Source organism: Odocoileus virginianus, chromosome 6 (genome assembly GCF_023699985.2).
Source record: "Odocoileus virginianus isolate 20LAN1187 ecotype Illinois chromosome 6, Ovbor_1.2, whole genome shotgun sequence".
Lineage (NCBI taxonomy): Eukaryota > Metazoa > Chordata > Mammalia > Artiodactyla > Cervidae > Odocoileus > Odocoileus virginianus.
In genome coordinates this window covers 41100897-41119681 of record NC_069679.1, presented here as the reverse complement: position 1 = coordinate 41119681, position 18785 = coordinate 41100897, and the positions used below count along the sequence as shown (strand labels likewise).

The following is an 18785-nucleotide window of genomic DNA, read 5'->3' as shown; positions in this document are numbered from 1 at the left end:
ACTAGAATAAAGTTGAATTCTTTGCAAATTCCAAGCTAGGGCTGAAATTCAGGCAATCTTCTTTCTGCTTTCTGACACCTCTAATAGTGAAATTGAGGGAGCAGGGCTGCTTGGCAGCATGTGAAGAAGAAAAAGGATGCTTGAAAGAAGTTTGTTAATTTCATTCCCTGGGAAGTTTTCCCAAACAGAAGGACCACTCCTATGCAGAGTGGACTAGAGAGCAGCCTATCAGGAGACATGGGGTTTCCTAGATTGTAGCTCCAAGCCTCTGTATAGTCTTACTGCCAAGGTGTGATCATCTCCAATTTAGGTCTATTCATACAAAACTGTGGAGAAGGGAATGGTAACCCACTCCAGTATTGTTGCCTGGAGAATCCCATGGACAGAGGAGGCTGGTGGGCTACAGTCCGTGGGGTCCCAAAGAGTCGGACATGACTAAGGGATTAACACAACACACAACACACATACAGAAGTGACCATAGTGTGTCATCAATCTTACTGAAAGCCACAGGAGAAACAGAAAGGGGAGTGGGCAGCTAAACAAGAGAAGAGGGTGTGGGTTTGGGACAACGTTGGCAGGGCTGGTGAACTAAAAAAATTTAATGATCTACAAAGCTACCAGGCATACATGAGGCGTTTCAGATTTCTTGAATCTAGGCGGAGGCTACATTTCCAGCGTTGAGAGGCTTAAACCACACTGTTCTTTCCACTGTGCAACAGTGGCCAAGCCTTCACCTCTTCTATTATATTCTACAACATCACAGAATCAAAATGGCTTTATGATGTCTAGAAAACAAACTCTATCTGATTATAAGTGGTCTTTCCCAAAAGTGGAGAGAGGTTTTTCTCCTTAGAATGAAGGGTCTAGACTTTTCTCCTTGAATGCCACTTAGCTTCAAAGACCTTTCTCTGCATGTTCTGTCTAAAGTGGAGATAACGAAAGTGAGCACCACAGGGCAGTGTGCCAGGACAAGGTAGCACATATGTGGTGGACTTACAGTCAGCATCTGCAAAAATAATGTTGGGACTTTTCCCTCCAAGTTCCAGGGTTACTCGCTTCAAATTGCTTCTTCCAGCTGCTTCTTGGATAAGCTTTCCAACCTGAAAGAAGGGCAATGGAGAGAGGTTTTGCACATCTTGCAGTTGAGACCATAAAGTGGCCAGAGGCAGCTGTATGCAACAGTGGGACAGGGTGGTAGTGGACCCTGCAGGGCAAAGCACCCGCTGGATACACAGGATCGGCTCCTGTGGTCACCTTGTGTGGACAAGATATGTAATTTGGGATTGTTTCATGTCTGTGCTGAAGGGAGTTGGAAGACAGCTTTAGTTTCATGATGGAAGGAGCAAGGAAAAGAGGGTTAAACCTGATTCTTAATCACTGAACGATTTCTCTAAAGACAACTGGCAAGCAATATGTAACTAGAGATTTTCCACCACTGCACTGTGGCTTTTAGCTTTGGACTCTGGCCTCTAGAAAAAAAGCCAACTGGCTCCACTTGAAAGACTTTTATGAGTATAAAACAAATTCTTCATGTATCTCCAAAAATGCCAGGTATGACTTTAATCACATGGCCCAAATATATATATATATATGTATACATATATATATATACATATATATATTGATGTCATACCTCTGCTTCTGCCTAGGGATATAGTGAAAGGATTCCAGAAAGCTGAGAACCTGTCTTTATTTGTGTAATGCCCATTAATCTAGAATCCAAGCAAGCAAGAAGTGAGTTTGAAGAAAGCATTTCCGATTGTGTAGACTCACATTGTTAACAGCATTGAAAGTATCAAGATAGAAGCATGGATGCAGCACCTAGGGCCCCTATTCAAGAAAGAATGCATTGCCTCAGTGACTAGGAATGCTGTCAGCTCATTCTGAAAAGAGCTTCCTCACCGGAGGGGACACCCTCCCCTGGGGTCCCACACCCACTGCCTGTCGGTGGCAGTGGTACCACCGTTAAGACAGCTCTGCTTCACCACACCCACGTGCTTGGCTGAGGCCGTCAGGCCTACACTGCAGCTCCACCTCCCCTGTTTCCACTGCCCTTCAGCTGGGATGCCCAATAGCATAGAACCTGCATGGCAAATTCGACCTCAGCAACTCCTTCCAGGGCACCTGGTCTGCGACAGGGGCTGCTCTACTAGAGGACAGAGGTCACTCCGTGGAAAGCGCTGAGCCACCACATAGTTCTTATAGTCAGTGTGCCCTTGTTGAGATGAAAACAGTTACTCATGCCTGCAATCCTACTGAAAATAACGTATTTTAAAAGTCTAGGGGAAGAGAAATACTAAATATATGTTGGACTCCTCTAGTCTCTGATTGAGACCCTGACTGATAACTCCTCAAGCACTGTAGAGCAGTTAAAAGGCCCTGGAGCCTGGATTTTTTAAAAACTGATTATAACACTTAACTGTTTTGAGCTTGGGATTTAAAAAAATCTTTTCTGAGCCTCCATTCCCTCCCCCATAAATGGAGCCATTCCCTCCTCCGTAAACACTACTTGCATCAGAACTTCATGGCAAATAGAAGCGGAAAAAAATGGAAACAGTGACAGATTTTATTTTGCTGGGCTCCAAAATCACTACAGACAGTGATTGCAGCCATCAATTTAAAACATACTTGCTCCTTGGAAGAAAAGCAATGACAAACCTAGAAAGTATATTAAATAGAGCAGAGATATCATCACTTTGCCAACAAAGGTCCATATAGTCAAGCTATGGTTTTTCTAGTAGTCATGTATGAATGTGAGAGCTGGACCATGAAGAAGGCTGAACACCGAAGAATTGATGCTCTCAAATTGTGGTGCTGGAAAAGACTCTTGACAGTCCCTTGGACAGCAAGGAAATCAAACCAGTCAATCCTAAAGAAAATCAACCCTGAATATCATTGGAAGGGCTGATGCTGAAGCTGAAGATTCAATACTTTGGCCACCTGATGTGAAAAGCTGACTCACTGGAAAAAACCTTGATGCTGGGAAAGACTGAAGGCAGGAGAAGGGGACGACAGAGGATGAGATGGTTGGATGGCATCACCGACTCAATGGACATGAATGAGTCTGAGCAAACTATGCGAGATAGTGAAGGACAGGGAAGCCTGGGCACGAAGAGTTGGACATAACTTAGCAACTGAATAACAACAACATCCGAACTTACTTGTCCTGAGGATGCAGTGATCTAAGATCGATGGCCCTCAGAACCCAGGCTGGCACACAGTAAGTGCCCATATGAGTTACCCACATCCAGGTAGGAGAGGTCAGCCTCCACCTCGCTCCAGAAGAGAAACAGGAATGGTCTGTAAGGGGTGGGGCCTTCCAAAGCCGGTCTCCTCCCAGGGCTCCCAACTATGTATGCATATCAATTACCTTGGGAAAACACCAAGGAAACTCTCTTACATGCCACCAATCTCCAATACTGCTCACTAGCTGGATTAAATGCTTTTTATATTTTTATTGTTACTCTACCTCCTGGCAAGAAAAATTTAGAAAATATACTCCCATTCTGAGGAAATCTAACTTTGGTAAAAGAGGTAAAATTAAGAGTCCCTCAGATGCAGAACACTATTGCTCATCGAAGGTGTAAGAAACACTAACATCTGATCCTAAGGATTAATGCGCAGACGAGTCCATGGCCAGACTGCCCTTACCCACTTGCCTGCGCGTCTCTCTTCTACTTCCCAGGAATACGGGCTAACAAAGCCCTCATTCTCAAGCAAATGTGCTACTTCTCTTGCATGAGGGAAGTATGGGTACACAATAGAAAGGAGGATTTCAGCCTCTATGCTGGTCAGAGAACAGCAGGTGGGTGAGATTAGGACTGAAGCCTGAGAGTCCAGTAGAAGCGAACCCACATGAGGGCAATAGGGCTTGGCTCTGTCTCCCCTGAGGAATCCATATTAACTGATGGGGATTCATTTCAAAGTCCAGGAAGATAAAGAGAGAAGAGCTTTCTCAAAGAAGATAAATCACTATCACTAGAAGTCATAAACATTATTATTAATTATATTAAAAAACTAGCATTTACTGAGTGGGTTTATATAAGACATTTACACGTATTCATTCACTTAGGCCTCTCAAAACCCCTACAAGGTAGGTATTATCTCATTTTAAAGAACAATAAGCTCAAGTTAGAAATCAATGGCTGTTACTAGGTTACCCAGATGGTTGCTGCAGAGCCTGCTGGGCTCTGTGCAGGCTGACTTCAGGGTCCAAATGTGGACCACTTCCTCTCCTTCCCTTAACCTCCTTCCAGCACTTTGCCTTCCTTTACATATTTGCTGAGCACCTAACACATGCCACATACCACCAAAACCTTGTCCTTGAACTTAGAAGACAGGAGGAATATCACTTTTTACAGACACAAATAATGATCACAGTTCATCAGCTACAAAACATATTCTGCCTTCAGACTGACTTTTGAAAACCAAGCAAAAGGAAGCAGAAACCATGGCTTTTACACACAGGAAGACGCTGAATAAATGTTTGGCATTGGTGAAGAGAGTGCTGGCCTGCTGGCATGACATTTCTGTTAGCTCTGTTCCCTGACATTCATCAAAGTGCTCTATGGCTTGGTATCTGTTGCACTAAGAATGCTGTCCAATGATTAGTATTTTCATGGCTACAGTAACTATACAAAAATCTTGCACAGTCAATGGTCATCAAAGAAGAATACCTAAGAATAATTTTTCCTGTGTCAATGCTTTGCCAACCTTTCCTTAGAAACCAAATTTGTACTAAACAAAGCAAGGCAAATCTCAGATGAGTAACGCTTTTCCTTTTCATCTTTGGAAGAAGATCAAGTTGCAGCCCAGCCTCAAGAAAGAACTGGATGTGTTACCTATGCTACAGGAGAACCACATCCATCTAGAGTGGCTCATGACAGAATACTCTGAAAAATCCCAGTTTCTCATCAATCCCCTTCATTCAACATGTACTCCTGGTTCTCCTACTATGTGTTAAGCAAAATGCTAGGTACTGCTCCTATCCACAGGAACTCACAGCTAAGAGGATTCCCATGTAAACCTAACAGGTGTTCAATAAGTACAGCAAAATCTGGGCCTGATTTAATATTAGCTCTGAACAGTGGAATTATGATTGTGCAGCATTTTGTTATAATCCAGGGTCAGGCTCCTTTGAACCTCACCCAGAGAAGTGGGCTAGGATGAAACCTTCATTAATTACAGGATTGGGTATCATAAGCGTTCCCATTTTACTCTCAGTTTCCAGGTCAGACTGTCTTTGAAGAATACATTACTACTCAGGAATTCTCCCCACAAATGGAATGAAATTAAGTGACCCTGAAGGGAGGCACTCCTCACTACGCTCAGCAGGAAAGAGACAACAGGAAGAATAGATGTGACTCCAAAGCAGGGAATTCTATCAGGAAAGAGTAATGTTTAAAAATAAAGAGTTCACATGAGAACTGACTCTTACAAAATATGATACGTCCTGTGCAAAGCAACCTAAAATATTACTTGTCTGAATCCCATGCAAAGGTTTCTGAAGTTAAAATCTCTGGGGTAGGAAAGTCCAGGAAGAAGTGAAGTACAGACATCAAATGAAGTACAGACCTGGGATTAAGTAGCTCATGTTAGAAAAGTTTTGTGGGGATATTTATGTGCCACGCCAGTCATGTTTATACACGAACAGAAGGGAGGAACATATGATGAGCTAAATGAGGCTGCCAGGATGGACAGGCCTTCTGAGTGGTTCGAGTCAAGGCAATGGGGTGGACTTTGTAAAACTAAACCCTATTCTGATAAATAGCCAATCTGTGAGGTAAAACAAAGAAATAAACAGTTTGAGAAACTAAATCCTGTATGTGAATATGGAGTAAATAGAATAAAGGCACAAAGACCAGATTTTGACCAAATTTATCATTATATTTTTTTTTTCAAATAAGATTTTCCAATATACTTACTATACATCCTGTCCTATTTTCTGACAACCTAGCTAATTATAACCTTGACCAGGTTAATACACTACAATTTGGCCCACAGGAGTGAGAAGACCTATTTACTATAAGCTCTGGCTTGGTTTCCAACTAACCTTTGATTCGGGAAAGTGGCTTCACCTCCCTGGGCCTCAGCTTCTTCATCTGACGAATGCAGATACCCGCCAGGCAGTTAACCTGGCCCTCAGCGCCCCAGTGGCGGGCCTCCCCAGTGGCTCAGCAGTAAAGAATCTGCCTGCAATGCAGGAGACCCAGGTTCGATCCCTGCGTTGGGAAGATCACCTTGCAGGAGGGCATGACAACCCACTCCAGTATTCTTGCTGGGAAAATCCTATGGACAGAGGAGCCTGGTGGGTTACAGTCTATGGGGTCCCAAAGAGTTGGACACCATTGAGCAACTGAACACATATACACATACACAGACCCAGTAAGTTGTAAGAGTTAAAAAAGACTCAGGGGCCCTGTTCATTCTGAGGGTCTCTCTACAATTCTTTCTGGATTCTTCTTGTCTTTGAGCAGAACTCAACTTTCATAGAGGCATCACAGATGCACTGAATGGGAAATAAGCCTGATCTTTCTCAGTTTCCCACAAAAAGTTCATTATGAAAGAGTAAGTGATCTTGTTCTATCATGCAGCGTCTTAACTTGGTGCTCCCTGCAGAGTCTCTCAGCTGTATCTGTGTCCCCTGAACAGGCAAGGGCGGGGACCTGGGGCTCGCCCACACATAATGGAACTGGGCTAACTCTCAGCTGGAATGTTGGCACAAGTCAACACTGACTCCCATCCTCATTTCGAACAGTCTTCAAGATTGATATCAGGAGTATCCCTGGAAGAGTCACAGTGTACCAGAACCATGCTCATGGCAATGCAGTAGGGTAGGAAATGCAATTTGGAGCTTTGCATGGAAAATAATTTGTTATACAAGACAAAAAAGACTATGAAAGGCTTCCCGTGCCCTTTTTATTTAAGGTTGTTGCTTCCTGAACAGATCTAAAGTCTGGTAAAAATTTTCTTTTTATTCATTAGTTAATCACCCATATTTCTAGGATGGGTTTCTTTTCAGAGATACTTCTTTTTCTTGAATAGCTAAGTACACATGTTGCAGTGAATTCCTTCTAGAGATATGCCACCTTTTTTAAGAAATGGAAAAATCTCCAGTAGAGACCTCAATAAACAAGTTGAAGATGAATGATTTTTATAATATATTTCATTTATTAAACCCCAAATAAACTGACTCTCTGGTTCTTCCCACCTCTCCTTTCTTGATGTTCACTGTGCTCTAGGTTCTGTCAGGATACAAAGAGAAATGCCAAAAAAAAAAAAAAACAAAGAGAAATGCCCCAAATATGTGTGTACTGTGGTGTTAGTTGCTAAGTTGTGTCTGACTCTTTTGCGACCCCATGGACTGTAACCCATGAGGCTCCTCTGTCCATGGCATTCTCCAGGCAGGAATACTGGAGTGGGTTGCCATACCCTCCTCTAGGGAATCTTCCCAACCCAGGGACTGAACCCATGGCTCTTATGTCTCCTGCACTGGCAAGTGGGTTCTTTACCACTAGCGCCACCAATATGTGTAATTGGACATTTCTTGTCTCTTGGAAATATCCAGAAATAACAGACCAAATCAATTTGTTTGGATCTGTACCAGAAAGTAACAGGACCAAGGCATTAAAGAAGCTCCTTTAATTAAAGCGATAAAAGCAATTTCAAAACTTTGTGAAATTCTGACTGTAAAGACCAGTGCAGCCACCGGCACAAGCCCCTCTCCCCACCACCGCTCACCACACGCTGCTCACTCCGGCACATTACCCCCTGGCCCCTCCTGGGCTGTGACTGCGCCTCTGTCGGCCTCTCCTCTGCCTGAAACGCCTCTCCTCTCCTCTCCTCGCTTACTCAGTTTTCTGGCCCGACCTTTGCTGCCTCCTCTGAGAAGCTGGCTTTCTGGATCTGCCCTCACCACAGGGTTTGGCTTTCCCGCTTTTCTGACCCCACGTAACTCTCATACTCTTCTTGTTTAACTGCTGTCTTCCCTACCAGACTGACAGTAAGCAGAGAGACCCCTGTATGTGTGCACATGCACGCATGCGTGAGCACACACAGACATTTTCAACAACATCTGATGAGTCAATGGGCCAGACATCACAGTTGGTCTTCAAGTCTCTGGAAATTGAAGAACATGAAGTCTTTAAGGAAATGGAAGTGCGAGATTGGCAGACAGGATGCCTGTGTCCAAGGCTCTGCTTTGCCACCATAGCCACCACTGTCCTTATCTTTGGCTGAAATTTCCACATCTTTAATGAAGGGAATGGCTTTGTGGTTCTAACACTGAATGCACATCTATTTTCCTGGAGCTCTTAAAAACTTTTTCTTTGTCTGGGTTCTGCCTCCAGAGATTCTGATCATGGTGTGTGCAGCGGAGCCTACAGGCATGGGTATTTTTAATGTGCTGCTAGGGTTAAAAACCATGGGATTAAAGAATCTTTAAGGGCACCTCTCTCATACTGTCTCTAATTTTCCCTTGTTGGTTCTATTTTTCAGTTGTTGAACATTCTCATTTATTGAGCATTTACTCTGAACTGCTTGTTCTTATAAACATCATTTAATCCTCATGCTGATCCTGTGAGGCAAGAATTATTACCCCATTTTAGGTTTGAAAGAAAAATAACATGCCTCAGGTCAAGCAATCCTGAGTTGCTGACAGGCACCACTGAGCGGCAGGGCCAGTATGGCTGTTCTTCTCCACACGTTCTCCTGGGATTAGATACCTTCTGCTCTGAGCAGACCCCAGAAACACACTCTCCAGAACTAACAGGCATTCTAGAGTGACTGCCTTGAACATTCAGCCTCCTTCTGTTACTGAGACTCTCCTTTTTTATTTCAAATAAATTTTAAAAATTAAGACTTTGATTTTGGGGAGGTCTCCTTTGATAGGAAGAAGCCTAGAATCCTCAAGTCAAAGGTACCACATGTCACGAACCAGGAGATCTAAAGGGATGGGCTTCTTAGGATCGGTTCATACTCAGCCTGAGCTCTTGAGGTGAGAGACCTACTGTGGAATGAATCACGGCATCTCAGGGTGGCAGGCAGAGGCCACAGCATACTCTTATTCTTCAGTAATCAAATTTTTCTTTAAGTGTTAAACAAGACAGGTAATAACTTAAAATCTGTACATCCAAAAGTTTTGACAAAACAAATTGGTATTTTTGATTCAAATGCTGGAGAGTTTACTAATGGACTCATACAACCTTAGAAAGATGCTTAAAAGCTGTTTTTAAAAAATAACTAAAACTTTGGCAGGCCACTTCCTTCCACCTACAAAGAGGGGTGAGGTTACCCAGAGGGGAGAGCTGACCCTATTCATTACTCAAGCAGCAGAGAGGGTGTCCGTACCATGTACGATGACATTCATCTCACTTAGGAAATGAAAGGAGAACCCCGGCTGCGTAAATTAGAATCAGTGATAATACAGCTGTTAACTACAAACATTTGTTTGGCACGAATCAATCTGGACTCTCCTGTAGTCTGCTTTGATGGTTTCTGTTATCTTGTTGACTAATGATGAAATCATAGTTTGTTAACCTAATTGAATGAAGAAAACATCATACTAAGCAAAATGCAAACTGTTTTCCTATACTTTACTGAGGTTGTTTATTGCCTCTGTGTTTATAAGAGCCCTTTCATAGTCACATATTAAATATTTACATTCATTGCTTAAGTATTTAGCTGCATAAGGAGAAATTAATCCTATCTTTGAGTAACTTGTTTTCTTTTTAAAGGCCTTTTTCTAAAGTAAAACGGAAAGCAGCCACCTCAAATAAGCTTCTTATTGCTGACTGTTCCAGACGTTTTTTGATACTAGGAAAATCGTTAGTGGAGCCACATTCAAATCCATATTTAAGTGACATGTACCCTCTGGAAGAATCTATACAATTTCTCAAGCAGCCTACAAAATTAAGAGAGGATAGGTAAATAAAGAAGTAAAAAACTACAAGCTGTAAAGGGGTTTGGGATTATGTAATTGTTAGACTTGCCTGTGAAAGTTCTCCACTTGCCACCTTAACATAATTATAAGCTGGCTTTCATATTCTAGTCAAATACTCTGGTCTTCTATTGGGCTTCCCTTGGTGGCTCATTGGTAGAGAACCCGCCTACCAATGCAAGAGATGTGGGTTCGATCCCTGGGTTGGGAAGATCCCCTAGTCCAGTATTCTTGGCTGGGAAAGCCCAAGGACAGGGGAGCCTGGTGGGCTACAGTCCATGGGGTTACAAAAGAGTGGGGCATGACTTAGCGAGTAAACAACTTGGTCTTCTATTACCTATCAATTATATCATCCCAGAGAAGAAACTGGGAGATACTCCAGATGCACAGGGTTGGTTTCCCTCCAGGTGAATACAAAACCCTCCAGAGAAGTATCAATAGACACCACCAAAAAACTTTGGGGGAAACTAGTTAATGCACACTGCTATAAGCTATCTCACTACATGAATGTTCCTAAGAGCAAAATGGTTCATGGGGCCACCTTGCATCTTATTCTCTTCTCCAAACTCTCTATTCTCTCTCAGATCCCCCTTTGGATATTTGCACTGATGAAGATAACATATTTAGTTTTTAATATTCTTCCAGGGAAGATAATGTTTCCTGTGTTATACAAAGCAACAGTGAGATAGCACTGTACCCCTATTAGAAAGGCTAAAATTATAAAGACTGATTGTACCAAGTACTAGTGAGGATGTGAAGGAGCTAGAAGTATTATACATTGCTGGTAAGATGATGCACCCACCTTGAAAAAAATTTAGCAGTTTCTGAATCTAATATGATTCAGCCATTCCATTGCTAGACATCTGCTCGAGAAAAAAAAAGAATCAACCAATCTACATACACACACACACAGAGTTGGCACAGAAAATGTTCATAGGAGCTTTAATCTGTAATAGCTTCCAAATGAAAACAACCTAAATGTCCTAAATGTCCAACAGGCAAATTGTGGTGTGTCCATAAAATTGAATATTACTCAGTAATAAAAAGGATTTTTAATATATATATGCAAAAATGTGCATGGATCTCAAAATAATTGTGTTGATTACAAATGGACAACATATACTGTATGTTTTTACTCATATAAAATTCTAGAAAATGCAAATTACCTATAGTGGCAAAAAGCAGATCAGTGCCTGGGAATGGGAATGGAGGGGAGGGGAAAGAAGGGTGAGAGGTTACAAAGGGGCAGTAGAAAATGTCTGACGGTGATGGATGTGTGCACCATGTGAGCTGTGGTGATGGGTTCACAGGTGGATACATATGTCAAAACTACCAAACTGTACATTTTACATATGTGATATTCATTGTATGTCAATTATACCTCAATAAAGCTGATAACAAAGATATATTAAGCATTAAAAATGTCATTTTATTAGAGTAATTATGCCATACATCTTTTCATTGTCCTCTGTGAACTGTTGGTAGGGAAATGATATTGAACACATATGACTATTTCAAATGTGATTTAGTGGTATTAATTAAAGTCAAATGCATTAGAATGAATTAAATTTTAAAATAATTAAAGCCTGAAAGGGAAAAAGAACAAGAGGAAAAAATATATAAACTTAAAGAAAAGCAAAAGGTGGTGAAAATAAAGAACAGATTAAAGGCTAATAAAAGAAATTACTAAAAGTAAAAGGGTGACAATCTTTGAGATTATGAATCTAAATAAGAATAAAGCATCATACTCATTATATAAGTTGACCAGTTCTCATTTAACTGCACGGATGATAGAACAGAATCATTGAGCTAGGAACTCATTGAGTAGATGATGGAAGGGTGGTCATTTCTGTCATAAAAAAAGGCATGTGCATTGTCACAGATGAACTGTGAAAGGCAAATCACATTTGAAGATTTGCAAGCAGTCTGGTGAGGCTAGAGAACATGGGAAGGTGCAGGGTTCAGGTCATGAATCAACCTGTTACCTGAAGCAGATTAAATATCCAGGTAGACATGTCCACTCCAGCGCTACAAATAGAAGTCTGGAGCTCAAAAGAGAGGTTCATAACTATAAGTGACTTATTTCAGGGAAATATTCCACATGAAATACGGCACCGACTGACTGACTTGGTTACTTTCACATTGGTAAATAAAAAACTTAATGAACCAATTAGGTTGCTATGGTAGAAAATCTTTTATACTGATGATCTCACAAGGAAGGAAGAGAGTTGGAGTGGGAAATGGTGGTGAATTTCCATGTTCAGAAACCAAAAATTATGACTGAAATAAACCTTGGACCTTCCGTTAGGAATATTGATTTTCTGCAGATAAGGGCTAAATCAACAAAAATTTCTCAAGAAGAAAATCTGACCCGCTAAGCCTATAGGGTAAAGTTCTATGAACCCATCATAGAAATTTTGTGAGCAACACAAAATTCCTCTTCCATTCAAGAAGCAATTGCAGTGTCTCCCATGTTCCAGGCTCTGGTAAAAATTCCCTTAATTCACTCCTTACCTTACAAATGAAGGAATTCTGGGGTTCACCTGGCATACAGAGCACTGAACTGACTCTTGGTAAAATAACCTGAATTCTCCCTGAACTTAATCCTCCCCATCTCTAGTTCTCCTGTGCTCTGGGCATGTTTCCCCAGAGGATTTCATAAGGTTAGCACAGCTCCAATGCCATCATACAGGATTATCTCACCCCAGGATCATTATGGGCACCTCTTCGTAGGTTGCTTCAAAATACGTGTAAACTAGTGATTCTTGAATGTTAATAAACATAAGAATTACTAGGAAAGCTTATTAAAATAAGAATTCCTGGACCCACTGGAAAGTTTCTAATTTAGAAGATCTTGGGTGGTGCTCAAGAATCTGAATTTAAACAAATCACTCCTCTCTCCCCCAGAGCTCACCTCCCCATTACTATAGGGAAGGTGGTGATACTACTGAAAAACAATCGTAACTACATGACAGAGAACAACAATGGTAATTACATTATAGTTTACTACAAAGAAATGTCTCCCTACACCAGAACCTAATTCTGGCAAACTTTGGTTGTAGGACTGGCCCCTGATCTAGGCCAAAGTAAAATCGTGAGTTCCTTAATAGGTACCAAGTGTCCTCTGACAACACTACTCTCTAAATGGAGTACACTATTCCATTTAAAAAAATAAAAGAAGAATTCATAATCAGTTTATTTAAGCAAGCACCCAGGCGCTCTTCCAAAAAAGTGAACTAGAACAGCAAAACAAACAAAATAAACATTTATTAGAAGAAAAAAATATTTGCAAAATATTTATAAAAGTCATTAAACAAACAAAAGAAAAGTAAAATTTCTAGAGGAAAGCAGAGATTAGTTTTTGACAGACATCCTCTGCAAACAGATTCAACAAGAATCAATCAGATTCAACTAGTATTCACTGAATTCTCACAATGTGCCAACAACCAGACTGGAACTTTCAAATACTTTAGCTCCATTAATCCACAAATAAACATGTAAGGAGTTCTTCCTAACCTGTCTTAACAGATGAAGAAATGAGAGATAGGAAAGATCAAATAATGTGCTAAAGAGAGCCGGGATTTGATTCAAGGTAGGCTGAATCCAGCCCCCTTCTCTATTACATATTTTCCCAAGACTATATTATTATATAAATTTCATTTAAAAATAAATATAAAGCAATAACAGCTAATATTTATTGACACTTTACTAAGAGCCAGGCCCTGTGTTAAAAACTTTCGATACTCTAGCTTACTTCAGCCTTAAAATCAATGAATTAGGTACAATCATCCTTTATCTACAGACATGCATCTGAGCATGGGAAAGATTAAATATTAACAGGTACTGTGAACAAATGCACACCACTATTAGAGAGGCTTAAATTATGTCTAGTTTTCTAATATAGATCTGATATTTAATCTTGATTGCTTTTAGCATGATTTGAAGACTGTGTTTGACATATCTTACTGAAAAAAATACCTTCCTCTAGTTTTTTAAGAGGTGGAATGATGCAGCATTCTTTCCAGTTTTCATTTCAGCAAAGCCATGAAGAGTACTTTATTTTTTTTAAGAGATTCTAAATAAATTTTGTACAGAATTAAGTGGTTCATAATAACATAGCTACAAAGTAAAAGATATTAAACCCTAAGCTATTAGTGGCGTTTTGAAGAGAGAAAGTGTTCATCACCTACTAGCTCTGGGATTAAGCTTTTATTTCTCAAATTTAATCTTTCCTCCTTCGTGTACCTAAAAAATACTTTTTTTTAAATATTTTCTAACAAATACTTATAATGGTTGCTGACTACACATCAGATGCTACTTGGGGTAGTGAGAATAATGACTAAAGGACAGACTTCAGTGAAAAATAATGCAGCATCCCCCCCAAAATCTATGTATATCACCAGAAACTGTAATCTTCAAAAATTAAAGCTTAAAAAATCAATACTAAACTAATAATCAGATTATCTTACCCCAAAAGATTAGACATTAGTCATTTATAGGATTATAATCCTTCAAGAATATCCTACACCAAAGAAACCAAGGACTTCTAAATCCAAACATCATTAAGGTTGTATTCTTATGACTTTGGTTGTATAAACAGAAGTATATAAATTTGTAACCTCATTGAGTATAATATACTCAGATTTGAGACAATGATAAACTATGAAAATTTGCCTGAAACCTACCTAACCAAAGGCAATTAGAATATCCATGGCCATTAGGGAAACCTTTGAAATCCTCGAACTTAAACAGCTCTAAAATTTTCCAAACTGAATGAAACACATATTTCAATTGGTAGTTTGAGGTTTCCATTGTCAGGAACCTAAAACTGCCTTTCTGCAAAGTAAGATTTTAAAATTAAGATGCAAAGAAAGATAAAATAGGAGGCGTGGCTAAGATGGTGGAGTAGGAAGACAGTGAACTCACCCTCCTCTCTCAGGCACACCAAAATTACAACTATTTAAAGAGTAATTATTGGTAAGAATGACTGGAAGACTAGCAGAAAATATCTTCTGCAACTACATATATAAAGAAGGAACCATAATGAGATGGATTAGAGAGGCTGAGATGCAATATAATCAAGACCCATACTCCTAGACAGGTGACCTGCAAGCAGGAGAATAAGGACAATTGTGGAGATGCTCCCCAAGGAGCCGGGGTCTGAGCTCCACACCATGCTTCCCAGCCTGGGGACTCTGTACCAGAAAGAAAAGCCCCCATAACATTTAGCTTTGAAGGCCAGTGGGGCTTACTTTGAGAAGACCCAAAGAGCTGTGGGAAATAGAGACTCCACTCTTAAAGGGCACACACAGAACATGTTCTGAGACCCAAGGCAGGAGCAGTAATTTGAAAGAGGCCTGGATCATACCCACCAGTTGATCTTAGAGAGTCTATCAAAGAGGAAGGGGGCCACTGGGGCTCACTCAAAATGAGGTGGCAAAGGAATATGCTCCAAATACAAGAACAAGATAAAGTACCAGAAGAACTAAGTGAACTGGAGATAAGCAATCTACTCAATAAAGAGTTCAAGGTAATAATCATAAATGTGCTCAAAGAACTTGAGAGAAGAACAAATGAACACAACGAGAATTTTAACAAAGAGTTAGAAAATTTAAGAACCAGAGTCGAAGAATACAATAACTGAAACAAAAAATACCCTGGAAGGCATCAACAGTAGATTGTATGATCCAGAGGAACAGATAAGTGAACTAGTAGACAGACTAGGGGAAATCATCCAAGCTGAACAAAAAAAATAATTTTTTTAAAATGAGGGCAGTTTAACAGACCTCTGTGACAATATCAGATGTGCTGATATTCACATTATAGGGGTCCCAGAAGAAGAAAAAGAGTAAGGGGCAAAGAACACATTTGAAGACACAAGGGCTGAGAACTTGCCTAATTAGGCAAAGGAAATGCAATGTCCCATATAGGGTTGACACAAAGAGGAATATACCAAAGCATATTGTAATTTAAATGACAAAAATTGAAGTTAAAGAGAGAATATTAAAAATAGCAAAGGAAACACATGCAAATCCATGGCTGATCATGTCAATGTATGGCAAAAACCACTACAATATTGTAAAGTAATTAGCCTCCAACTAATAAAAATAAATGGAAAAAAAAATAAAAAAAAAAAGTGAAGATTATTGAGGAAAAAAGAATAAAAATAGCAAAGGAAAAGCAACTAGTTATATATAAAGGAACTCTCATAAGATTATGAGCTGACTTTTTAGCACAAACTCTGCAGGCCATAAGGGAGTAGCATGATATATTTAAAATGATGAAAGGAAAAAACCCTACAATCAAAAATACCCAGCAAGACTATTATTCATAGTTGCAGGGAAAATCAAGAGTTTCACAGATAAGTAAAAGAGTTCAGCAGCACAAAATAGCTTTTACAAGAAATGTTAAAGGGACTTCTCTAAGCAGAAAAGACCACAATTAGAAATATGAAAATTATGAAAGGAGGAATCTCATTGGGAAAGGCAAATACATGATAAAGATAGTAAATCAACCATCTATAAAGCTAGTAGGAAAGTTAAAAGACAAAAGTAGTTAACTTGTCTATATCCACAATAAGTAATTAAGGGATACATAAAACAAAACTTATCAACCTGGTTTCTCTGATTTACACCTGCTAGTTTATATGCTTCCTGGTGAAAGCCAGGCCCAGCATTGGATGAAAACTGTTAACAGGGAAAATCCTGAAAGGTGCCTAGAATTAAAGCTGGAGATGAGCCCACTAGGTTATTATATGATCTGACTCAGGCAACTGCTACACAACTTCTTCAAGCAATTTCTGGACTTTTCCAAAGCCTGTTGACTGGGACAAAATTCAAGCTTGTGCACAAAAATCTGCCGAACCTGTTCATGACAATTATAATCAACTTCAGATTGTTAAGGCAAAGTCTGGTCTTCCTTCAGATGTTGGTCCGACCTGGGGAGCTTTTGATTTTGTGTTTATCAGTGGGCTAAACTGGGACCTTTCCCTTCTAGTAAAAACGACCAGGATGGGATGGGTAACTATGTCCAGTTCAGATGCAGTTAATCTGGTATACCAGCTCTCTCACACTTTAGAGGAGTCATCTAAAAGGAAGATCAACAAAATTCTTAATCTTCAACTCAAGCAAATGAAGACCCCTTAAAAAAAACCAAAAAACCCCTCCTAGTTGCTGTTACCTTTGCAAAACAGCCAGGACATTGGAAAAGAGACTGTTAGAAATTCAAACTTCTGGCACCTTCAGGTCTCTTAACTAGTTTTTCCATTGTCCTCCTAATCCTCAAGGAAGTGGCTCTGAGGAACTATAGGGGGCTCCTCCCAACCCTCCCTCTTAATCACCTTAGAGAAATGTTTCTCCAGACTGGGGCTGAATCTCTTCCAGTCCTAACATTAGAGCCACATCTCAGTGCTCAACTCCACTACTATAAAGTAGCCATTGTTTCAGAGTACTGAGACAGTTCAAACAGTGAGGCTCTCTAGTGAACTTCACGAGTTTTTTTCCCTGAATCTATTCCCTTTGGTTTAGACCCTGAGAGATACACACTCTTTTCTCCTTAGTTCCTGCATCCATATCCATTTTCACCTGAGACTTCTTCAGTTCAGTTCAGTTCAGTCGTTCAGTCGTGTCCGACTCTGCGACCCCATGAATCGCAGCACGCCAGGCCTCCCTGTCCATCATCAACTCCCAGAGTTTACTCAAACTCATGCCCATCAAGTCGGTGATGCCATCCAGCCGTCTCATCCTCTGTCGTCCCCTTCTCCTCCTGCCCCCAATCCCTCCCAGCATCAGGGTCTTTTCCAGTGAGTCAACTCTTCACATGAGGTGGCCAAAGTATTGGAGTTTCAGCTTCCTGAGACTTCTTAGGGAAGTATAATTCCAGAATTCCTCTAAGAAAAAGGGGAAAATTAACTACTTTTCCCTTCTTTAGTTCAAAAACTGCCACTGCCCTTTTGGTGAAGGCCACCAAAAAACTGTTATGGGATTCCCTTCAACCACTTTTGTACCTCATGTAGGAAAAGTTCACTTGAAGTCTCATCATGGTCAACATTTCTCAGACACCTGCCTCACCTCCTATGAAGTCTTTATGATAACTGCTCTTCATAGAACTCTTTCACAGGGTAAAGGTAACCCTGCTGCTCTGCTCCCCTCCGTCACTGATAAAGTCCCTCATGACTGCTTAACACTGACAGGTCTCCTCTTGACTCCTTGAGATAATATGCAGGAAAGTGCTTTAGGAAACACTGACTTCTCATGGTTCTCTGATGGTTTCTTTTTTAAAGTGACAATGACAAATACTGAGCTGGGCATGATATTACAACTCTTTTTAATACTGTTGAAGCAGCATCTTTACTTACAGCTACTTTGGCTAAACAGGCTAAATTATATACTCTTACACGGCTTGTTGTTCAAAGTGCCACTGATAGCAGACATGGTTTCAGAGGAGCTCATCATTTTGGAATGTTGTAGGAGCAACATGGCTTCCTTACATGTGTGCTTAGTCACTCAGTCATGTCTGACTCTTTGCAACCCCATGGACTGTAGCCTGCCAAGCTCCTCTGACCATGGGGATTCTCCAGGTAAGAATACTGGAGTGGGTTGCCATGCCCTCCTCCAGGGGATCTTCCCAACTTAGGGATCAAACCTGGGTCTCCCACATTGCAGGCAGATTTTTTACTGTCTGAGTTACCAGGGAAGCCCAAGAATACTAGAGTGGATAGCCTATCCCTTCTCCAGGGGATCTTGCCAACCCAGGAATCGAACTGGGGTCTCCAGCATTGCAGGCAGATTCTTCACCAGTTGAGCTGCCACGGAAGCCAAAATTCTAAATGGCCCTTATACTCAGGAA

General features: G+C 40.6%; 1 protein-coding gene across 2 annotated transcripts in view; it reads right to left on the bottom strand.

The window, feature by feature from the left end:
- ALDH1A2 (aldehyde dehydrogenase 1 family member A2) overlaps positions 1 to 18785 on the bottom strand; it is a 127797-nt gene that overhangs the window by 13125 nt on the left and 95887 nt on the right. For both annotated transcript variants that reach the window (XM_070469229.1, XM_020906161.2), the window contains exon 8: positions 999 to 1101. In XM_070469229.1, the coding sequence (XP_070325330.1) occupies positions 999 to 1101 (103 nt within the window). The remainder of the gene's footprint in view (positions 1 to 998; positions 1102 to 18785) is intronic.